The sequence below is a fragment of the Sebastes fasciatus genome, chromosome 18 (genome assembly GCF_043250625.1).
Source record: "Sebastes fasciatus isolate fSebFas1 chromosome 18, fSebFas1.pri, whole genome shotgun sequence".
In the NCBI taxonomy this organism is placed as follows: Eukaryota; Metazoa; Chordata; class Actinopteri; order Perciformes; family Sebastidae; genus Sebastes; species Sebastes fasciatus.
The window spans coordinates 28372840-28396862 of NC_133812.1; the positions used below are offsets into that span (position 1 = coordinate 28372840).

The 24023-nt window shown below is 40.6% G+C and overlaps 1 protein-coding gene across 10 annotated transcripts in view; it reads right to left on the reverse strand.

Moving 5' to 3' along the window:
- The window catches only part of LOC141755857 (unconventional myosin-VI-like), a 131238-nt gene that overhangs the window by 67930 nt on the left and 39285 nt on the right, over positions 1 to 24023 (reverse strand). For all 10 annotated transcript variants that reach the window (XM_074615144.1, XM_074615142.1, XM_074615141.1 and 7 more), the window contains exons 10-12: positions 21157 to 21237; positions 14888 to 15068; positions 7202 to 7346 (exon numbers count right to left, since the gene is read on the reverse strand). In XM_074615144.1, the coding sequence (XP_074471245.1) occupies positions 7202 to 7346; positions 14888 to 15068; positions 21157 to 21237 (407 nt within the window). The remainder of the gene's footprint in view (positions 1 to 7201; positions 7347 to 14887; positions 15069 to 21156; positions 21238 to 24023) is intronic.

Sequence of the window (24023 nt, forward strand, 5' to 3'; positions counted from 1 at the left end):
GAGGATGAGGATGATGTTTTTTAGATCATTTCAAAGACGTCTGTCCAACAGATGATTGACAGCTCTCTCCTTCACTCAGACACCAGTGTGAATCCTCGTTACGGCTGATTGGATGAACTCTGTCACTCTCCGTCACTCGTCTTCACTTCAATCTGCCAAAAAAACACGCCGTATGTTCTGGACAGTTCTGCAAATTTCTCCAAATCTATCCAACCAAATCTAATTTTTAGTCATGAGTCATGCATCCTACTGATCTCTCAGGCTATATCAACGTATATTATATTCCATTTGAACATATTTCGTTATCAGTCCTACTTTTATATTCACATTATAACATGTTCTTTCCATTGACAGTTGGAAACGCGATCCATTTGAAATAGTTTGTACTAAATTACATCAAGTATTAACTAGGGGTGGGGAAAAATCGATTCACCTATATATATTTATATATTTATATATATATATATCGCAATTTTTTTTATTGACAGAATCAATACATCTGCTTCATCTGAGTCTATGTGGAGGTAGAAGGAAGTTACCTCTCTTATTGTTGTAGTCTGAGTAACGTGACGTCATATCCGTTCCGTATCCGTCAACCAAAACAAACCTCAGCGAGCCGAAACGAGAAAGTAGAAACCGTTGGAGGGTCGTCATGGATACGACCTGCACCCTCACATGTTAAATCCAGCGTGGTAAACACTACACATCCAGTAAAGGATGGAAACACTTTGGGTTTCACACATTGACAGGAAAAGCAGAGCTAGACAGAGCAGAGCTAAAGCTGCATGCTAACTCTGTCACGGACAGGAAACGTTATCATATCGCGGTAACGTGGAGGACGAGCCGGCCGTCGCTCTCGTCTCCGTGGTCAAATGGGCCGACGCTACGACTGTAGAGCACCCAGATACTGACATTTGTGTTCTCTGCATTGAAACGGCCCCGATGGAGCTGACCATGGATGGATAAAGAGAACGGAGCTGACGGGAGAGCTAGAGACCACCTTGGAGAAGTTAGAGGAAGTAGACACGTGGAACTACGTCAGCTTTTCAAAATAAGATGTTAACAAAGGGAACTGTATATACAAAATACATCTATGGAAATAAGATGGATTAGTTTATATTCACCAGAAGTATAAAACATTACATGTCCCTTATAGATTAAAAAGAAAACACCACTAATCTGTGAGGGAAATGTCTTTATTCTTTGATTTCTGGGTTGCTGGATAATAAATAATTCCTGACAATGACTGATATATTTGACTTCAGGACATCTCTGACTACATACATGCTGAAAATCAAACATTTTTACTGGATTCATTTAGAGATTTCCCAAAGTAAAGTCCCTAGAAGTGTATGATTGAACCTTTTTCCCATGGTCTAGTGTTAAAATTGCAATAAATCGTAATATCGAATTGCCACTCAAGTATGGTGATAGTACTGAATCAGGAGATATGTGTATCGTCCCAGCTCTGATATTATCACCACTAATAGTACAGCAGTTGTGCCTGAGAATTAAGGCGGCATTTCCCATAAAATCCGTAGTGTTATTGTGCAGCTTCCCTTCAGTCCTCCTCCTCCCTGAAGGGGATGAACATGTTGGAAGCCATTTTTTTCCCATCCCTTCAACCATCTGCCGCCACCCAGAAGGTCTGCCGCCGCCTCCTTGTGCAAAGAGGATCTTTTGCTTTCTCAGTCAAAAGGTTTTTTTTCTTTTTTGGGCTTTTAATGGAGAGAATAAACAAGTTGGAAGTGATTCCCTCCCATCAGCTTTTCATTCCTCCCACCATCTGCCACCAGCAGAGAGTCTGACGGCTCCGTCTGCTCTGGAAGAACAGCGACCTCTTCGGCACCAGAAAGCACATCTTCGTCCACATCCAACCGGCTGGCTGCTTCTTTCTCCTCTATCAGTAATCCAACACCCAGAGGTGATAGACTGCACTCCGACAGTCCTGCTCCTTTTGTTTGTTTTCCCACGATTACACCAACTGATTGTGATAGTGACGTATAGATGTAGAACATTTAATCTGGGAGAAGACGCTGAATAAATGCAGAGAAAGCATTGAGAGTGTCGCCGGGATGTGTCAGATACACGTCCGTTTATATAGAGAGAGTGTAACTGACAGGCCGGCCGGCGTCAACCGACACTCTGAGAGACAGACAAAGACAGGGAGCAGCTTTTAATTCCTCCGCCGAGGCTCCTCTCTCTCCACAGATGAGAGAGGAGAAATAAACATTAGCGTGGGAGGGCTTGAAATCGAGGCGAGTGGCTTGGCATTCAGATGGTGTGTGCTGAGGCCGAGCTGCCAGCAAAACAATCGCAGGCTTCAGAGCGACTGGGTTCAGGCTGAATGCAGACAGGGACTTGGCTGGAGGGGGTTGTCACTCCGTCCGTCCGTCCGTCCGTCTGTCTGTCTGTCTGTCTGTCTGTCTGTCTGTCTCGGCCTTTATGTTTCTCTATCTGACTGTTTGTCTGTGGCGTCATGATCTCCAACAAGGTAAGGAAATGTTTTTATTAGGGCTGTCAAAGTTACCATGATATTAAAATGTTTACGCAAAGCTAGATTGAAAATACTGGCATCATATGAAACTAGAAAACCTAATAAATCCATCGGTACCAACCATGTCATACTAGCTTGTCGCGAAGGAGGTTAAATAACGCTCCAAACTTGCGCTAAATTTTGGCGAGGAAAATTACTATCACGATTTTTAAGTATTGTGATTCAATATTATGATTTATTGTGATTTTTGTTAACTGTTTTAACACTAGACCATGGGGGGGAATTTAATCACACACTTCTAGGGACTTTTACTTTGGAAAAATCTCAAAATTAATGCAGTAAAAATGTTTGATTTTCAGCATGTATGTAGTCAGAGATGTCTTGAAGTCAAATATATCAGTCATCGTCAGGAGTTATTTATTATCCAGCAACCCAAAAATCAAAGAATAAAGACATTTCCCTCACAGATTAGTGGTGTTTTCTTTTTAATCTATAAGGGACATGTAATGTTTTATACTTCTGGTGAATATAATCCAATCAATCTTATTCCATAGATGTATTTAGTATCTACAGTTCCCTTTGTTAACACCTTATTTTGAAAACCGGACGTAGTCCCACGTGTCTACTTCCTCTAACTTCTCCAAGGTGGTCTCTAGCTCTCCCGTCAGCTCCGTTCTCTTTATCCATCCATGGTCAGCTCCATCGGGGCCGTTTCAATGCAGAGAACACAAATGTCAGTATCTGGGTGCTCTACAGTCGTAGCGTCGGCCCATTTGACCACGGAGACGAGAGCAACGGCCGGCTCCACCGCCACATTACCGCGATATGATAACGTTTCCTGTCCGTGACAGAGTTAGCATGCAGCTTTAGCTCTGCTCTGTCTAGCTCTGCTTTTCCTGTCAATGCGTGAAACCCAAAGTGTTTCCATCCTTTACTGGATGTGTAGTGTTTACCACGCTGGATTTAACATGATAGGGTGCAGGTCGTATCCACGACGACCCTCCGGCGTTTTCTACTTTCTGAGGTTTGTTTTGGTTGACGGATACGGAACGGATATGACGTCACGATACTCAGACTACCACAATAAGAGCGGTAACTTCCTATAAATCCTATAATAGATTCATTTGTTGATCAATCATTAAGTCAAAAGCGGTCAGTACAATTTCCCAGAATCCTTAGCTTGCTGGTTTTTGTCTGACCAACACAACAAAACACAGAAATATTCCATTTACAGCAACTTAAAACAAATGACTTGTATTTCGGTGTCCTCACCTGAACCACTCAGACGGGTCAAACTAAACTCTCCTCCTGGATATGAGTATTATTTTCTCATCACCGCCTGGTGGTATGTGGCTGTGTCTCTGCCCTCCCGTCTCATCATCTTCATCACTCTGAGGATCAAGTTATTAGCTGCATTGAACCCTTCAGGAAAGAGCAGCGCGGTCTGATGGGGGGTTTGTTTAGGTGTCTGTTCGCTCCACTCTGAGCCCGAGGTACCTTTTAATACCTGAAGCTCTCCCTTGGCGTTGAGCACTGAGCCGTAGCTATAATACTCAGGCCAACTCCTCTTCCTCCGTAACGCTTCACGGGTTCACATTTATCTTGTTTAACTGGATGGCTAAAAACTGAATGGCCCGTAGACGCTGTCTGGTTGTAGACACTTTATTTATTGTCCTGGAGTTTGTGTCAACCTTTCTCTGAGGCCGAGTCACGCTGCTTTAAAGTTAATCCCTCAACAAAAGTCATCAATAGCATTTTATTACTACTCAACTAAAGTGGTGGAAATACTGAAATCAAAGGTTAAATATTGAGATTTTAAGATACTGAGTTATTTTTATTGTTACGCTCAGTAAGGGATTTGAGGGGGGACAGAATATGTTAGTCTCGTCTGCCTGACTCATTGATCCCTTATCTGACTGAGGGATGTGCCAGTATATATATATATATATATAAAAAACTAAAAAAACGGACAATGATGTGAGATAGAGGACACCGAGCAACAAATAAATCCAAACACAATCACGTTGTTACTGTGTGAACTTCAGAGTGTGTTGAGTGTTTTGTTGCAGCAGGAGGAGAGCGCCACACGTGCTCCGACACGCTAATTGTCACATTTAATTAAACACAGTACATGTTAATTAGGCCTCTCACAGTTTAGCATGTGGTGAGAATGTTAATGTATGAACACGAGCTAGAGAGAAACCAGCTTATATCCTTGTTTTTAGAAGTCTAAAAATCAATTCAACTAAAATATGAATTAAATATAAATATCTTTAGTTGACATAAACGAACACAAGACAAACTTCACACTGCCGTGATTACATCCTCTCGCCTGGATAAATTGTGCTTTTATTCAAGCCCGCCTTTCTAAATAGGGTCCATTAATAATATCGGAGGAGGATGTTTCCTATCAGCATAATTTGTGATCCCGTTCTAGTTGCAGCGAAGTAAAAAAAGGTCACCTTCACTGAGAGAGGCTCTAAACAGGAATCCTCCCCTCGCGCTTTTAGAGGCACTGAGCTGGAGAAAACAGCAAATGTGACACAAATATGTGTTATTTTCGACTACTTGTAATATGATTTTTGCTTTATATGCTGTCTGCAGAACGCTGCCAAGAGCAAAAGGACATGTGAGGTCAGTGGCGTTGTTGAATACTCGATTCTGATTGGTCAATCACAGCTTTCTACGGTCTGCTATTTCTCTATAATGACAACTGCTATGGGTGCAGTTTTGATGTTGGACTCTAGAGGAGCATTTTGGGGCAAATTATTGATTTCTTCCCTTCAGGGCGATGCGATTTACCTTTGCCCAATACTCATTTTACTGAATAGAACCTGAATGCATCATAATGTAAGTCAGTGGCAGCTCCCGTGTTGAAATTGGCAGGACGAGAGCTAGTTAACGCTAGCCGTTAGCAGCTGTTTGCAGCCGGTAAGGCTGGTGGTGAGGCTGCACGGAGCTAACGACTAACGGAGCTCTCGACCTGCTGATTTCAACACGGATTTGTTGTTCGCAATGTAGCATCATCAGAGAACAATAGGACGCATCGATAGTGAGTTTACTGCGTCTCAAACACATTTTCTATGTCGTCCTGCAGTTCTGTAGAAAAACAAGTACTGTCACGTTTTCAGAATTTTGGCATCGACTTGCTACCGGAGAATCGGTTCTAGTGACATCCCTACTACTGCAGTTGTCACAAAGCCTTCTGGGAAATGTAGGAAGCTACCAACAGAAGTAGACGTCCAGATGGCTCCCCACCACGTTATTGATAATAACTGTTGGCGTTAACATGCAGGTTTTGCCGCGATGTTTGTCTGCGAGCGTCTTTCTGGACACTGAGACGAGGAGGACGAGTCAGCCAGCTGTTCTCACGCTGCTAACCAGCTCCTCTGAGCCTCCTTTCACTTTACTGTACGTCCTGATGTCAGCTGAAGTGAGTAAGTGTTTGCTCGTCTCTCTGGACTGATAACAAGACAAGCAGCAATACATCAACCATCTGGCCTGCCGCTGTGTGTGTGTGTGTGTGTGTCTATGTGTGTGTATGTGTGTGTGTGTGTGTGTGTGTGTGTGTGTGTGTGTGTGTGTGTGTGTGTGTGTGTGTGTGTGGAAGATTACTCACAACTATTGTATAATGCATTCCTGTGGATCAGACCTGCTAAGCTTCCAGGTGCTAATAAGTCAATGTGTTGGAGAAATGTTTTAATTAAGGCTGTCAAAGTTACCATGATATTAAAATGTTATCGAAAGCTAAAGTGAAGATACTGGTATCATATGAAACAAGAAATCCTAAAGAATCCATCGGTACCAACCATGTCAGACTAGCTGGTCATGAAGGAGGATAAATAATGCTCCAAACTTACGCTAAATGTTGGAGAGGAAAAACTGTCATGTCCATGTTCAAAGGGGTCCCTTGACCTCTGACCTCCAGATCAGTGAATGTAAATGGGTTCTCTGGGTACCCACGAGTCTCCCCTTTACAGACATGCCCACTTTATGATCATCACATGCAGTTTGGGGCAAGTCATAGTCAAGTCAGCACACTGACACACTGACAGCTGTTGTTGCCTGTTGGGCTGCAGTTTGACATGTTATGATGTGAGCATATTGTTTTATGCTAAATGCAGTACCTGTGAGGGTTTCTGATCAATATCTGTCATTGATTTGTGTTGTTAATTGATTTCCAATAATAAATATAAACATACATTTGCATAAAGCAGCATATTTGTCCACTCCCATGTTGATAAGAGGATTAAATACTTGACAAATCTCCATTTAAGGAACATTTATGTATGATTAATCATGAACAATCATGGGATTAATTCTTAATTAAATATGTTTATCAATTTACAGCCCTAGTTGACATATATTTTATTTTTAAATCAACACAATAAATACCTGCATCATCAGATTATTTAAATATATCCAGTATATACACATTTGTATTTGTCTAATACAAATTCTACCTTCCTTTGACCTTTTTATAATTCTCGTGGTTGCTTTTTTATGTGCAAAGATAACAGTGAATGTGTTAGATGTTTCAGAGAGAGTGTGTGTGTGTGTGTGTGTGTGTGTGTGTGTGTGTGTGTGTGTGTGTGCGTGTGTGTGTGTGTGTGTGTGTGTGTGTGTGTGTGTGTGTGTGTGTGTGTGCGTGTGTGTGTGTGTGTGTGTGCGTGTGTGTGTGTGTGTGTGTGCGCGTCCTCTTACTTGATGACCGTTCCTTTGGCGCCCCCTGCTGTCGTGAGCATCACCCTGGTGGTGAGGCTGACTCTCAGGTCCTCCTCCTCCAGGCCCAGCAGCTCGGCGCAGTGATCCAGCGTCTGACTCGACTGGTTCTTGATGGCGCAGCCACCTGGAAGACACAGAGGAGGGCAAACGTCAGCCCACCACGCCATCGGGACTGAGAGATGAGGCGAGGGGTTCGGGGGCGAGGCAGGAGCCTGTGGGTTCACACCACAGCTGCTGCTTTCAATAGAAACAGGTGGAGGTGTATTCCACTCAACCAGGACACTCTGATAAACACAGAAAACTGTTTATTTTGTTTCAGAACACCTCTGACTGAAAGCTCCGACTTTCAGAGGGTTTTCTGGGTAATGTAGGAAATCACTAACCAAACATGCAGTAGGGAAATAAGTTTTTATTTGACTTTTTCCAGATTAATAATTATGTCAGAGAATGTCTGCAACTATATATATATATATATATATATATATATATATATATATATATATATATATATATATATATATATACCACAAACAACTAAAATCAAAGTCTCATATCACAACAATGACATTACTGTATATTAGGGAGATTTGTTTTAATGCCAGAATGGATATATTTGCTTCATCTGAGTCTATGTGGAGGTAGAAGGAAGTTACCGCTTTTATTGTTGTAGTCTGAGTAACGTGACGTCATATCCGTTCCGTATCCGTCAACCAAAACAAACCTCAGAGAGTCTAAAGCGTTGGAGGGTCGTCGTGGATACGACCTGCACCCTCCCATGTTAAATCCAGCGTGGTAAACACTACACATCCAGTAAAGGATGGAAACACTTTGGGTTTCACACATTGACAGGAAAAGCAGAGCTAGACAGAGCAGAGCTACAGCTGCATGCCAACTCTGTCACGAACAGAGCCGGCCGTCGCTCTCATCTCCGTGGTCAAAAGTGCCGACGCTACAACTGTAGAGCACCCAGATACTGACATTTGTGTTCTCTGCATTGAAACGGCCCCGATGGAGCTGACGGGAGAGCTAGAGACCACCTTGGAGAAGTTACAGGAAGTAGACACGTGGGACTACGTCCGGTTTTCAAAATAAGGTGTTAACAAAGGGAACTGTATATACTAAATACATCTGTGGAAATAAGATTGATGGATTATATTCACCAGAAGTATAAAACATTACATGTCCCTTATAAATTAAAAAGAAAATACCACTAATCTGATAAAATTTAATAAATAATTCCTGACAATGACTGATATATTTGACTTCAGGACATCTCTGACTACATACATGCTGAAAATCAAACATTTTTACTGGATTCATTTAGAGATTTTACAAAGTAAAGTGTAGGATTAAACTTTTTCCCCCTGGTCTAGTGTTAAAAAAGTTAACAACAATCACAATAAATCCTAAAATCAACTCTCATTGGGTTTTACATATTGAATTTGGCACCAAAGTAGTGAAGGAGCAAGGAGGAATTTTAAGGAGCACAACCATAATTTGCGAACGTCATAGTGAGTTAGTTTTTTTAAAAAGGTCTTTAAATGTCTCCTGGGCTTCAGCAGAGATGAACTGCTGTAATCAGATATTTAGTTAGCAGTCTCACAGCAGCAACGTCTTTGAGCTTCATTCCTGCCCTTTCTGGGTGGAGGTTATATTTCCAGTAGAGTTTTCTTCCACATTCAATAAACATAAAAGTCAAGTAGGTAACAGAAGCTGCTCTGCGGTATGATGTGTCTCTGAAGGAGCGGTGACCTGATGAGGTCGTCTCTCTGATCTACGCCGGAGCAAAACCTCTTACAGCGTGCCTAAAAGAATCAAGTGGGAGTTAAATATGAATGGAGTAATCTTTTAAATCCCCCGCATTCCTGCAGCAACGTGCACTTCCACCATGACAAACTGACAAGCCGGGCCTACGTGCGAACCCTTCTTAAAAGGTGAGGGCAACACACAGCGCTCATTATGTATGAAGTCAGAGAGACAGGAACACCCACGAGATGTGAACTGAACCGGTCCAGGGAGAGGTGAACAAAGCCTGGGAGGAGCTATTCAAAATGACAAAAGAGATGTTTTTATCATGAGGAAGGTTGTCATGACATCTCCAGGGCTTTAGTTAAAGGTGATGAGTGTTAACATCACAGATCTGATTAGTCTGTAAAAGCTAATTAAACGCTCAGTCGTTGGTTTGTTAACAATGTTCTTGGGCTGCAACTAATGATTAGTTTCCATATTGATCAAAAGAATAAAGCTGGTGTTATTCTACATTCTGTATAACAGACTGTTGCTATGTATAACATACCGTTGCTATGAATAATAGACCGTTGCTATGGATAACATACCGTTGCTATGTATAACATACCGTTGCCATGGATAACAGACCGTTGCTACGTATAGCAGACCGTTGCTACGTATAACAGACCGTTGCTACGTATAGCAGACCGTTGCTATGTATAACAGACCGTTGCTATGAATAACAGACCGTTGCTATGGATAACATACCGTTGCTATGTATAACATACCGTTGCTATGGATAACATACCGTTGCTATGAATAACAGACCGTTGCTATGGATAACAGACCGTTGCTATGGATAACAGACCGTTGCTATGGATAACATACCGTTGCTATGGATAACATACCGTTGCTATGTATAGCAGACCGTTGCTATGTATAACATACCGTTGCTATGGATAACATACCGTTGCTATGAATAACAGACCGTTGCTATGTATAGCAGACCGTTGCTATGTATGACAGACCGTTGCTATGTATAACAGACCGTTGCTATGTATAGCAGACCGTTGCTATGTATGACAGACCGTTGCTATGTATAACAGACCGTTGCTATGTATAGCAGACCGTTGCTATGTATAGCAGACCGTTGCTATGTACGACAGACCGTTGCTATGTATAGCAGACCGTTGCTATGTATAGCAGACCGTTGCTATGTACGACAGACCGTTGCTATGTATAGCAGACCGCTGCTACGTATAATAGATCGTCGCTATGTATAATATTTCTACTTATATTTTTAAGAAAGAAGAAACACATCAACACTGACCTTCTAATAACTTTGCACTTACTCCAATTATATGCCAATATAAGTATTTATTTATCGGATTCTGATTCTGGACCAACTGTGAATACTCAAGTAACTACATATTCATAAACTCTATAGGAGTGTATCAATATAAAGTATGAGGTACATGAACAGCGTTGTGCTGGTTGGTGACAGCATTAGAAGAAGGTCTCTGATCAATGCCAACAATCAATAGCTCCTGAAAGCTAAGCTAATATTAAATCAATATCTGGACTGAGTACACATTAGAGAGGAGCCAAGAGCTCAAACTTAATAACTTCATTATATCCAGCCTCCTCTGATGGATTCCTCCGTTTACTTTGAAATAAATACGTTCCGACTGTCCTCATCGATCACGTCCTCCGAGCGTCCAAACGTACGCAGATTTATGGGAAGACACCGACGATTCTGACAACGAATGTTCAGATCAGTTTGACCTCTGAGTCTACGGTTTGCCGAGTAGGAGTTTAGATTTCTATAATATCCAAAATGCTTCAATGCACGGAGAGCATGCAGAGAAGAATCTGCTAATTAATCTGTTCATAATGTCGGAGAGAAGAACTGAACTGTCAAAAGATGTTCTGCTGAGCCAGATGACGCTTTCGGGACGACATTTAGGGGCAGAAAGTGACTTTAAACCATCGGTGGGACGATCGTTACAAAGTGCGTAGACAAGTCTTTAAACAGGTAAAAAGTAGGTTACGCATGGCAGTAATTCAGAACCAGAAACAAAACATGTCTCCTCAGTCGTCTAACCATCTACGAGTGAAAAATAAAGAGAGGTCTTCAGGGATTTGTTTCAATAGGGCACGTTTTAATTATTCTTTCGTGTCAGCTAGTATTGGTCGGGTTTCATGCTGTCTGGAGACGAAGACAATATAAATATATATCCAGGAAGACGCCGACAGCAGAAACAGCTGATCAGCCATGTGAGTTAAATGTTCGATACCTCAGAATTTATTAAGCAAAGGCGTTTCCATAACCCATATCTAAAGCAAGCGTAGCAGTGTTGCACGGTATACCGATACCGATTGTTCAGCCTTTTATTTCTGACATTTTTACACAATATTTGGCCTTTTATTTGGAAATATGTCAGACTTTTCTTCTGCCTCTTTTCTGACATTTTTCTGACATTTTTCAGACATGTTTTGGATATTTTTCGGCCTTTTTCTGAAATTTTCTAGCCCCTTTTTGGACACTTTTCAGACATTTTTCTGCATTTTATTTTTTTTTAACATTTTTTAAACATTGTTTGGACTTTTTTTGGACATATGTCAGACTTTCTTCTGCCTCTTTTCTGACATTTTTCTGACATTTTTCAGACATGTTTTGGACATTTTTAAGCCTTTTTTTAGCCCTTTTTTGGACACCTTTTGGGGATTTTCTGCCTTTTATTTCTGACATTTTTCAGCTTTTTTCTGACAATTTTTGAAAACTTTTCGGACATTTTTCTGCCTTTTTTTTTTTTTTTTTTACATTTTCTAAACATTGTTTGGACTTTTTTTTTTGACATATGTCCGACTCTTCTTCTGCCTCTTTTCTGACATTTTTCTGACATTTTTCAGACATATTTTGGACATTTTTCAGCCTTTTATCTGATATTTTTGAGCTCATTTTTGGACACATTTCGGACATTTTTTTGCCTTTTATTTCTGACATTTTTCAGCTTTTTTCAGCTTTTTTTCTGACAGTTTTCAAAAAAAAAATCGGATATTTTTCTGCCTTTTTTTTACACTTTTTAAACATTGTTTGGACTTTTTTTCGGACATATGACAGACTCTTCTTCTGCCTTTCTTCGGGCCTTTTTCTGTTTGTTTTTTCTGACTGTTCTCCTGCGTTTCAGGAGTTATCCAACAAACACATAATCCACCAAAGAGCACGTGTTGAAGTGTTATTTTAGGATTTTGCCGTGGTTTCAGTATCAGTATTGAGATATTTAGGCAGGATATTGTATCAAAGTCATTATTTTGGTATCGTGACAACACTAACAACTTTTTTTTTGCAATTGAGGAAGTTTGAATTTTGCTGTTTCCATCCAGCTTTTCTAATCTGTACTTTAAAATAAGCATAAATATGTGAATGGAAACACGGCTCTCCTGTGTGCCGCCTGGATCTCCATCTTATCTTTCTGATCACGCCTCCTGCTGATTGATTCTCTGGCAGAGGTCAGTGTTTCTGATGAGTCCGGCCATCAGAGCTGTAATATTCTTGGCAAGGCAGCTATTAATAGGAGGTCTGTAACTTCAAGTCTCTGCTCTGTATAATAGGACTCGGGTTGACATTGGACTTTAACAGGCTTATCTTTGTTTGTGGTCTAAACCTCTCTGTCTTTTCCGAGCGAGGACGATCTCTTCTGGCCAAATAAATATTCTTTAAGAGCTCCCTAACATCCCACCGATTCAAGCTGTAAGCCAAGCCTGCCTCCGAACGCTGGATGATTGCCTCCACAGACTGAACACACTCTCCTCACTTCACTGTAAAACACGCTTCATGATGGCCGCCCGCTGTGAGAACCAGCCCATTTAATAGGCGCCCCACTGCGCTTCCTCTTCTTCCCCGCGGAGGGAGAAAACGACGGGGAGGAGCCGAGAGCAGAGGAACTTCTCTGGTGAAGTTCAAAGCGTCGGTTGATTTTCATGGAAACGGAGCCTCCCCGGAGGGTTCAGTCTGAACCGCTGAGGAAGATGAGGCGTGAGATGGAGGGTGGAGCGTCTCACACAACAATACGCCACTTTAAATGCACAGAATGGAAGAGCTGAATAATTATTGTATGACTTCCTCTAATTCTGTAATTAATTAAAGTCATTCCGAGAGATGTAAGTCATAAGTTTCCTGTAATGATTCCTTTGGGTTTTAATTAAAAATGAGAAACAGAGGGCGGCGAGGGACACCGACGCCACATTCTCCACTTTTCAAAAGCATTCATCATTGACCACAATGAGACTGATCTGAGATGAAGGGAGACGCAGGCTGAATATTACAGCGATCAATCAAAGTGCACAGTCTTGAGGGATGAGATCAAAATAACATCTGCCTTTCAGAAGTTGAACTGGTGGCGTTTAGGAGTCGAGAAGCCCAGCGAGATGGATGGTCTCCCATACGGAGCAATCACAGAACTCTGCAGGCTGAAACCGGATGATAAACTCTCCTCCCCGTCACACCGACGGACGCTGACTTCAAATACTACAGAAGCTGAGTGTTCACACTCACTCTGAAGAGGTGGGATCAGTGTGGAGAGGTGAAGTCCCGCCTCTTCTGGTGGACCACATAGGGCCTTATTTTGGAAAACGATGTACGGTAGTCAACGGCAAGAAACCGCTCAGTGAACTATATCTCACCAACACTAGATACCTACCTAACTTAGCTATGACACAGATGAAACGTTATCGTACCTGATGTGTTTTTTGGGACATTTTTCAGACTAATTTTCTTCTGCCTTTTTCCGGACATTTTTGCCTTTTTTTCCAGAAATTGTTCGGCCTTTCCTTTCAAATTTTTCGGACAATTTTCTGCCTTTTTTCTAAATTTTTTTGGAAATTTTTCAGACATATGTCGGACTTTTCCTCTGCCTTTCTTCGGCCTTTTTACAGAATTTTTTCCAGAAATCTTTCAGCCTTTTCTTTTAAATTTTTCGGACAATTTTCAGACTTTTTTCAAACTTTTTTTGGAATTTTTCGGACATATGTCGGACTTTTCTTCTGCCTTTCTTTGGCCTTTTTACAGACATTTTTTTCGGACATTGGTCGGACATACAGTATGTCGAACTTTTCTTCTGCCTTTCTTTACATTTTTGACTTTTCTTCTGCCTTTTTCCGGACATTATTGCCTTTTTTCAAGAAAATGTTCTGCCTTTCCTTTTAAATTCTTCGGACAATTTTCTGCCTTTTTTTGGACATTTTTCCAACATATGTCAGACTTTTCTTCTGCCTTTCTTCGTCCTTTTTCAGATATTTTTCGGACATTCTTTGGACATTTTTTCGGACATATGTCGGACTTTTTTTCTGACTTTTTTCAGAAATTTTTCAGCCTTTCCCTTTAAATTTTTCGGACAATTTTCGGCCTTTTTTCTAAAAAACATTTTTCATACTTTTCCTCTGCCTTTCTTTGGCCTTTTTACAGACATTTTTTTCGGACATATGTCGGACTTTTTTTCTGCCTTTTTTCTGAAATTTTTCAGACGTTTATTCTGACATTTTAGCTTCCAGCTTTTCTAGAAATGTATTCATCACTTAGCTTCTTTAAGTAATGCAGTTCAGCAATCAATTCTAGCTTTTTTACATTTCATTTTCAAGGTTTTTCAGCAGTGCAGAGCAATGTTTTTACCCTTTAATACTTCTGTATTCTCAGCAATGCTTTGCCGTTTCAGCCGTCAGCATTCACACGCAGGAAATCCATTTTCTAGTTTTCTCCAAATTCTACACTTTTATTTCCCGTGTTCCTTTCTGAAATCTCCCGTTCTTATAAATTCACAGTGGGTCCCATTTAGAACCATTTCTTGATACCAAAGCTTCATAAGAACCGTATATAACCACCAGGACCATCGTAAGTGATTTCTCAGGTATTTCCATATATGCGTCACTGCAGCTCACCTGATGTGCTTCCGGCCTCCTCAAAGTCGATGTTGCCGAGGTGCAGCACGCCGGCCACCACCCTGAACAGGTCCAGCTTCTCCGTGTCGTCCAGGCCGATCTTCTTCATCGCCACGGACATCCTGTTGAAGTCTCCCTGATCGTCCAGCAGCGGGTCCTTCAGAGGGCCCGACTTCAAGTGCTGAGGAACAAGAGTCCAGACAGTTACTGACCCGTCTTCCTCCGTCTGATACCGTCATTCATCAATAATCCACTTCCTTCTAGTTCACCTTTTCTCACATGTATTCAACTGGACTTTTATCCTTCATTTCTTCACCTTCTACCTATTCTTTACCTTCTTCAGCTCTTCACCTGCCTCTCTACCTGTTCCTGCTTCCTTTGCCGTGGCAGACGGGTCAATATGAAGTGTGTTTTCTAAAGCAGAAGCGCTGCTTTGTTAAACCACCCCAGACATCAGACTGACCTTAAGCTTCCAATCATCCTCCAGAATCATTTCATTTTCTCTTAAACTAATCTTCGACTTGGCTGTAATTGTTTTTCTGCAGTAACCCAGGACAACAGATACCGGGCACATATACTTTCTCTTTAAATATAGTGCACAGAAGAACTCTAAAGAGCAGCGGAAGCAGTGCATGAGAAATGTGAATTTGCAGCAGAGAGAAAGCGAAGATAGTGAAGGAGGAAACACACACACTTGAATAAACCACTCATGAATGTCACAGTCTGATGATATCCGCAGGCTAAGCTAGATGCCATCCACTCAGCGTCCCCTCGGATAGAATTAAATAGAAGTGAATTCTTCTGCTTAGCTGGTTCCACTATTTAATGGGGTTCTCATTGGATTTTCATTTAGCTTTTTTAAGTCGAATAAAGTAAATCAACAGCAGGAAGGAAACATTCGCTGCAAACCAAAGTCTGGGAGCTGGACGATAACCTGCTCTAACAACCACTTTGGAAGACACAGACACTATTTATTTTATTATTAGGGCTGTAAGTCGATTCAAATATTTAATCGGGATTGATTGCACATTTTTTATCTGTTCTAAATGTACCTTAAAGGGAGATTTGTCAAATATTGAATCCTCTTATCAACATGTGAGTGGACAAATATGCTGCTTTATGCAAATGTATGTATATATTTATTATTAGAAATCAATTAACAACACAAAACAATGACAGATATTGTCCAGAAACCCTCACAGGTACTGCATTTAGCATAAAACAATATGCTCAAATCATAACAAATCTACAACCTCCAAAATATTGGCGGGCCGTCACATTTTTAAGAGGTTAATCAAATATCACAAGTTGCGTTAAAGAAATTACTGCCGTTAAAATTTGCGTTATTATCACGTTAACTTTGACAGCCCTAATTTTTACATTTTGGTTTTTGGACAGGTTAGAAAAATGCCATTCAAACTCAAGATACGTACGGTATAATGTACAGCGAGCCGGTCATTATTGCGAAATGAACCCCAACAGACCCGATTTTGCAATAATGACCCGTTCGCTGTACATTATCCCGCTTATTACACGGCTACTTCATAAAGAGACCAATAATTTGGCACAAAATATTGATTTCAAAAATGATTTTAGTGCTTCTGCAAAAAAAAAAAAAATAGTCCTCAGATCAGATCTGTATCCATAGCAACGGTCTATTATTCATAGCAGCGATCTGCTATAAAGAAATAACAGACCGTAGAACGCCGTGATTGACCAATCAGGCCCTGACACACCGTCGGACAGTTTGGGGTCGTCGGTGAGCGTCTGTCGCTCTAGTTTCTGCCCGCTGTGTCCCGCTGTAGTCTGCCCGCGTCGGAGGCTTTTTCATCCGATTCGTGCATCTAGACGTGGTGAAGACGACTTGCTGAAGTTCAAACCGAGCATCAGAATGGGGAAGAAAGGGGATTTAAGTGACTTTGAACGTGGCATGGTTGTTGGTGCCAGACGGGCTGGTCTGAGTATTAAACTGCTGATCTACTGGGATTTTCACGCACAACCATCTCCAGGGTTTACAGAGAATGGTCCCAACAAGAGAACAGATCCAGTGAGCGGGGGTTGTGTGGACGGAAATGCCTTGTTGATGTCAGAGGTCAGAGGAGAATGGGCAGAGTGGTTGGAGATGATAGAAAGGCAACAGTAACTCAAATAACCACTCGTTACAACCAAGGTATGCAGAATAGCATCTCTGAACGCACAACACGTCCAACCTTGAAGCAGAAGAAGACCACCCGGTACTAGCAAGGTGTACCTAATAAAGTGGCCGGTGAGTGTATAGTCATATTGCCCGGCCCCTAATTTTCCATTACAAGGCGTATTTTGATGATCACATATTAAAATGTCTAAACATTTCTTTTCTTATAACAACAGATGTAAAAGAGGATATTTGTCTGTCAGCAGAATAGTTCTGTAATTAGTTGAGTTTACAGAATGGAAACTGTAATTCCACCTTAAAGGGTAACTTTGGTATTCTCCGATGCGTTTGTGTCTAAGTGACTAATGAGGACAACAAATAACAATTATTATTATGCTCCTCTGGGGCAGCAAGAAAAATGCTTACAAATTAAAACCTGCCGTGTGCCGTACTGTAATACTGTAAAAGTATTGATCGGATGAGGCTGCTGGTCTATAATGCACACTTACCAATAAACTGGATTTTAAGCTAATAAACTTTATGTCTTGTGATAAAACTATTCCCTACAACATCGATAGACCACGATACGAATATTAAATCAGCTCTTTGTTTTCTGCTGTGCTTTTGAAACCGTCCGTTTGTCCAACAACAGAACAGGAAGTGGACACAAGTGGTTTCTGGGTGTATATATATATATATATATATATATATATATATATATATATATATATATATACACCGCTGCACTGTGACATTCTGAGATAGAAGAAAGCAATCAGTTCAGCTCGAATGAGAAACGCTCTACATCTTCTACACAGCAGAGGAGAGGAGGAAACCACAGAAAGCACTGCGGAGGGGAGATAAAGATATAAAAGATCAGCATGCATTAAAAAAACACTCAGAGAAGATGTGATTCCCAACATTCAACATCGGGGCGGAGGAAACACCGAATCACCTTGTCATCCTGACGGACACGAGACGGAGCAGTGAGGAGACATACAGCACATCATTTATCACAGCAGCTACGACCTGAAAATAACCCTTTGGTTTTAATTCACCTGAAGCGCCAGACTCCACTTTTAATCCTGTATAAGAACTTAACATCCACATGTTTGTTTTCCTGCAGTTTAATCTGATTGTGCCTGAATGTGAGGCGACTTTAAAGTGGATGCAACTTCTTTCTGAGGCTGGATTGTAGCGGGCTCAGTTTTAAAGCTAGAGTGAAGATACTGGCATCATATGACATCGGTACTAACCATGTCATCAATCCAAAAGTTAAGCTAAATTTTGGCGAGGAAAAACTGGCATGGCTATTTTCATGGATCCCATGACCTCTGACCTCAAGATATGTGAATGAAAATTATTAGGCCCATTAAAGAGGAAATCATTTGATTTGATTTGATATATTAATATTTAAAACAACTAAAGGCTTTTTAAGATCTTGTATTTGCAGTATTGATTTTAAGGTGATGTTCCTGCTCCTTTCTAAAAAGGTAAGAGAAGTGAAATGTGTCTGGAGCCGACCAGGCAGCTGTACGGTTTATATCTCCACTACATCACTCCGTTCAGAGGTAACTGGCCTGTGGAGAGGCCACTAAACGGAGCTCACACTCCCATTTCAATCTCCTGAGCCATCACGGTGAAATATGCTCCTTAAACTTTATAGTTACGACTTCAATTAAAAGCATATTTCAGCCTTTTAGAGTTCACCGTTTCATTTCAGACTCAACACGCCATGTTTGAGGCCCGGTGAGACGCCGCGGCACGGCGGTTAACTTTCTCACAATGTTCTCACAGCTGCTGGTGAAGCTGAGATATGATGAGTCATGGAAAATGAGAAACTGTGGAACTGTTTTCAGAAACCACAAAGATATATTTGAGGGGAATAACCGACGTATTCACGGAGCCAAACGGTCACACTGGTATCGCTATCGGGGTATTTCACGGCCACAGGTGGCGCTGTTAACAAGCATTTCTGAAAGTTACAAATAGTCCCTTTAAAACAAGTCATGATACTTTATTAAAAGTAAAATTAATCCTGTTTTTCAGAGAAAGTGTTGAATTTAATTATGAATCTCTGATTGGATTTTACGAGTCTCGGTAGAATATCTTTCCATTTATCCGCCATCTTCAGCAGAGCGCCGATCTCTTGTCCGTGTTCCTCCTAATGGTTATAATAATTAATAACAACGCTGCGCTGCAGGGGAACGCCGTATACAGCCGCTGTAATGGAATACTTGTGCATAATTAATCAAAGGCTGAAGGCAAAAGGAGGGAGCTCATTTCAAGTGATGAGGTTTTCTTATTAATGCATTAGATGTCTTTGTGCTGTGTGGAGGCTCTCAGCCAGGCTGCTAATTAAAAGGTTTGCTGTTTGAAAAATAAGCATCTGGATTTATTGTGAAAATCAGGAGACTACTGTATATATATATATATATATATATATATATATATATTCAAAATGTAGCTTTGCAAAGGCTTTATTGTTTATTGAGGTGAGACCACAAGTTTTATTCTTATTTGCCAACAAATTGCTGCAAATCATGTCGCGGTTTGAGCGAGTTCTAATGAAAAAGAAACTGCAGACCAACAGGGTCACGTTATGAACGCTCCAGTTTGATACAAATCTAGAAATCTTGAACCTTAAATTTGCCAAAATCTGACTTTCCAAATAAACTGTCAGGAACTTTCTAGAAGCCAGTGTAATTACCTCCGCCAAGGCCGAAGGCCTAGGAAGGAGGTTATGTTTTCAGGTTATGTGCATTAACACATCTTGTGATTTTTAGGTTGTAGCGCCTCAGTTTTAAAGCTAGAGTGAAGATACTGGTGTCATATGAAACTATAAAACCTGATGAATCCATTGGTACCAACCATGTCATACTAGCTGGTCATGAAGGAGGTTAAATAACGCTCCAAACTTATGCTAAATTTTGGCGAGGAAAAACTGTCATGTCCTTTTTCAAAGAGGTCCCTTGACCTCTGACCTCCAGATGTGTGAATGTAAATGGGTTCTATGGGTACCCACGAGTCTCCCCTTTACAGACATGCCCACTTTATGATCATCACATGCAGTTTGGGGCAAGTCATAGTCAAGTCAGCACACTGACACACTGACAGCTGTTGTTGCCTGTTGGGCTGCAGTTTGCCATGTTATGATGTGAGCATATTGTTTTATGCTAAATGCAGTACCTGTGAGGGTTTCTGGACAATATCTGTCATTGTTTTGTGTTGTTAATTGATTTACTATAATAAATATATACATACATTTGCATAAAGCAGCATATTTACCCTCTCCCATGTTGATAAGAGGATTAAATACTTGATAAATCTCCCTTTAAGGTTCATTTAGAACAGATAAAAAAGTGATTCAATATTGACAGCCCTAGGATGAACCCTTTAGATTTCAGTGAGCCCATGGCCTTTCCTTCCTTCCTCCTAGATCTTCCGTAATATTGGGTGTAATGAACACTGCGGCGTTTAGATTTACAGTATAATCTGGCTCCAAGTCCAGTTGCTCCTCTTGGGACACAAACTGAACTGTGAAATCATTTCACACAAATAAACATTTATATTTCCTGACAAAGGGTGAAAAAGAATGCAATGCAATAAGCGGTCCTATCAGATGACGCAGAAACCAATAATCAGAACCACACCTGATAAATGTGTTGTGCAGAGGAGATGAGAGGAGATGAGAGGACAAAGAGATTAACAGTGAGACAGCAGAGGAGGTGACGGGGTGTAAATCAAAAGGTGCAAACTGTCCTGCACACCCGAGAGAAAAACTGTGAGCGGAGAGCGGTCGCCGGGAGGCAGTAAATCTAAATTGAATCTGCTGAGTCAGGTTTTTAAGGAGGCGCTAATGGAGTTTGCAGAGCGATTGCTTCCTTTGTGTGCGGCCCGCGGGGCGACGACGGGGCTCGCTTTCTCTGCTCCGAGTTTGCATGAGCTTGTAGGTGAGATTGAGAATGAAACACAGGAGACACTGCAGCTACACAACGCTGAGCATCATCACCTGGATGGAGCCAGACCTGGTTCCTATACAGACATACAGTTTTAAAACCTCTACACCGTCTTTATCATCTTCATCTATCTGTGTTTCTTCTGTGGAATATGGTTCAGTGTTTGTGTTCTGTACCTCTGGGCTCTTGCGGTTCTGCAGGATCTGTTTGTCCGTCTCTTTGGAGGCAAAGAAGCGAGTGCATCCTCTGTTCAGGTACTGAAACACAAACACAAAGAGAGAGACATGAGCACAACTTCAGAGAACAAAACAATGATTCACACAAAAGACGTGTTTCCCTTCAGTTGTCAGGGAAACTTTTGAAATGTTGCTAAAAAGAAATGTGAATTATAAACGTTTCCATCAACTGGTTTGGAGCAAAACAAGTCGCTTAGGCCATCTAACTATGGAGGAAGGAACCTGCCAAAAATAAATTACTAAATAAATAAATATGTCATTAAATGTAGCAAAACTAATATTATGTATTAATGTGGTCATTAATTAATTGATAAAATGTGACATAAATTATTATTTCTGTTTTAATTTGCTTCTTTATTTATTTATCTTTGTATTAATTCCCTTATTTATTTACTCTTTTGTTTAATTTTCTATATTTATGTATTTATTCAAATTAATTGGAGGCAGAAATGCATAAAGAAATGTAAAAATAATTATATAAAGAAAAGAATACAGGAATAAATAAGTTTGGGGAAACAAACTACATACATACATTTAAAAATTAATAAAAATTAATACATATATAAATAAAAGGGAAAATTAAAAAGGAGTAAATAAATAAGGGATTTCATACAAAGATAAATAAATAAATAAATAAGGAAGCAAATTAAAACAGAAATCTCAATTTATGTCACATGTTATCAATTAATTAATGGCTACACTTATTTTTAATATTATTATTGCTACATTTAATGACATATTTATTTATTTATTTATTTGTTAATTTATTTGTTAATTTATTTTTGGATTCCGTCCTCCATATCTCACCATCTACGAGAGAAAAATGGAGAGAAGTCTTCAGGAATTTGTTTTAGTTGTTCTTTCATGGCAGACAGTATTGGTGATGTTTCATGATGTCCGGAGACGAAGACGAGCATTCACACGTTACGGGAATAACCGAGAAGACGCCGCCAGCGGAAACAGCTGATCAGTCATGTGAGTTGAATGTTCATTTTGTCAGGATTTATTCGGCAAGGACATTTCCAAAACCCATTTTAGGGCATCGACTGTTTTTCGACAAAAAACACCTCAAGTGAGAGTTAAACTTTTTTTGCGTAATTGAGGATGTTTTATTGAAGATTGACGTAAACGAGAGGTTTCATCACGGGGACGACTCCGTCTCCTCAACAGATGGGACACATTCTCTATTTGGTTCCTCTTGTTTTCCTCCTCACTCTTTACTAAACACCTCGGCGTCGCCCTGAAGGCTCCTCGACGCTCTCCTGGACTCAGAGCTGCAGGAAATACCACAGTACTTCTCTTTAAAGAGATATATTGTACTTTCATCTACTACGTCTGTCTGATGGTCAGAGTTCACAACATTTAATGTGAGAAAAGGTCGGCTGTCGCACTTTCATCTTTATTTTTATATTTCTTTCCTTCCTTCTTTCCTTCTGACTGTTCAAACCTTATTGGTTTACTTCTTTCCTTCCTTCCTTCTGTACTTCTTTCCTGCCCTCTTTATTTCTTCTTCCTTTCCTTCCTTGCTTCCTTGCTTCCTTCTTTTTCAGCCTTCATCCTATATTTGTTTCCTCCTGTCCTGTGTTCTTTCCCTTTCTTTCCTTCCATCCTTTCCTCTGTTTATCCCCTTCTCTTTTCAGTCTCTTTCTTTCCTTCCTTCATGGCTTTTATTATTTGTCTTCAATCTACTTTTCCTTCTTTCCTCCATTCGTCCCCTTTGCCTTCCTTGTATACTTTCTTCCTTGTAACCTTTCCGTACTGGTTTCCTTCTACCCTTGCTCGTTTCCTCCCTTCAGTCTTTACTCCGTTATTTCTTTCCCTCTCTTCTTCCTTCACTCCATCTTTACATATTTATCTCCTTTATGTCCTGCCTTCTTAATTTATTAGTCTTTCCTTATTTATTTCCTTTACTCCCGTCTGTCCTCCCTTCTTTACTTCTTGTCTTCCTTTAGTCCCTCATTCATCCTTCCTTGCTGCCTTATTTTCTTCCCTCTATCCTTCCTATTTGTTTCCTTCTTTCATCCTCAATTTCTTTCTTTCCTTTGTCCTTTGATTCTGCCTCTCTTTGTTCCCTCCTTTCCCTTCAGTCTTTTATGCCATCATTTCTTTTCCTTCTTTCATGCCTTGTTTTCCTTCCTTGCTTCTCTCTTTCCATATTTATGTAGTTATGTCCTTCTTGTCTTTGTTCTTTCTTTCCTTCCATCCTTACCTCTTTCCTTTTCTCCTTCTGTCCTGCCTTCTTTCCTTACCGCTTCATTCTCCTCCTGTGTTTCCAGTTTTTTATCCATATGTGTTTCCTCCCTTCTTTCCTTATGTCCTTCCAACGTTGCTTCCTTTCCTTCTTAAACCCCCCAAACCTTAAAATCCACTCTTCTTCTTCAGGTACTTTTACTTTTGACTATTTACTACTGTACTTTTTGAGTATATTTTATTGCTAACAGAGGACTTTTACTTTGATTACTTTTCCACTCTGGTATTTATACTTTTACTCATGTAAAGGATCGGAGTACTTCTTCCACCACTACATACCAACACACACTTCTCATGTCTCTAAGTGTTTGTTGCGTCGCTCTTTCGCGTCTTATCTGCACTTTAAACAAAACACATTTTTAGAAAACAACCTGAACGCCCCTCACTACTCCCTCACACCTACAAACAAAACTTAAAGAGTTCATCACGGCCGCTGAGCTCGACGCTCGACCCTCGACCCTCGACCCTCGACTCGACTGCTCTCATAAGAGAACTCACTGGATCTTTTGTTACTCCCTCCACCAGCAGAGAAACTGTAGATATATGGAGTTATTATG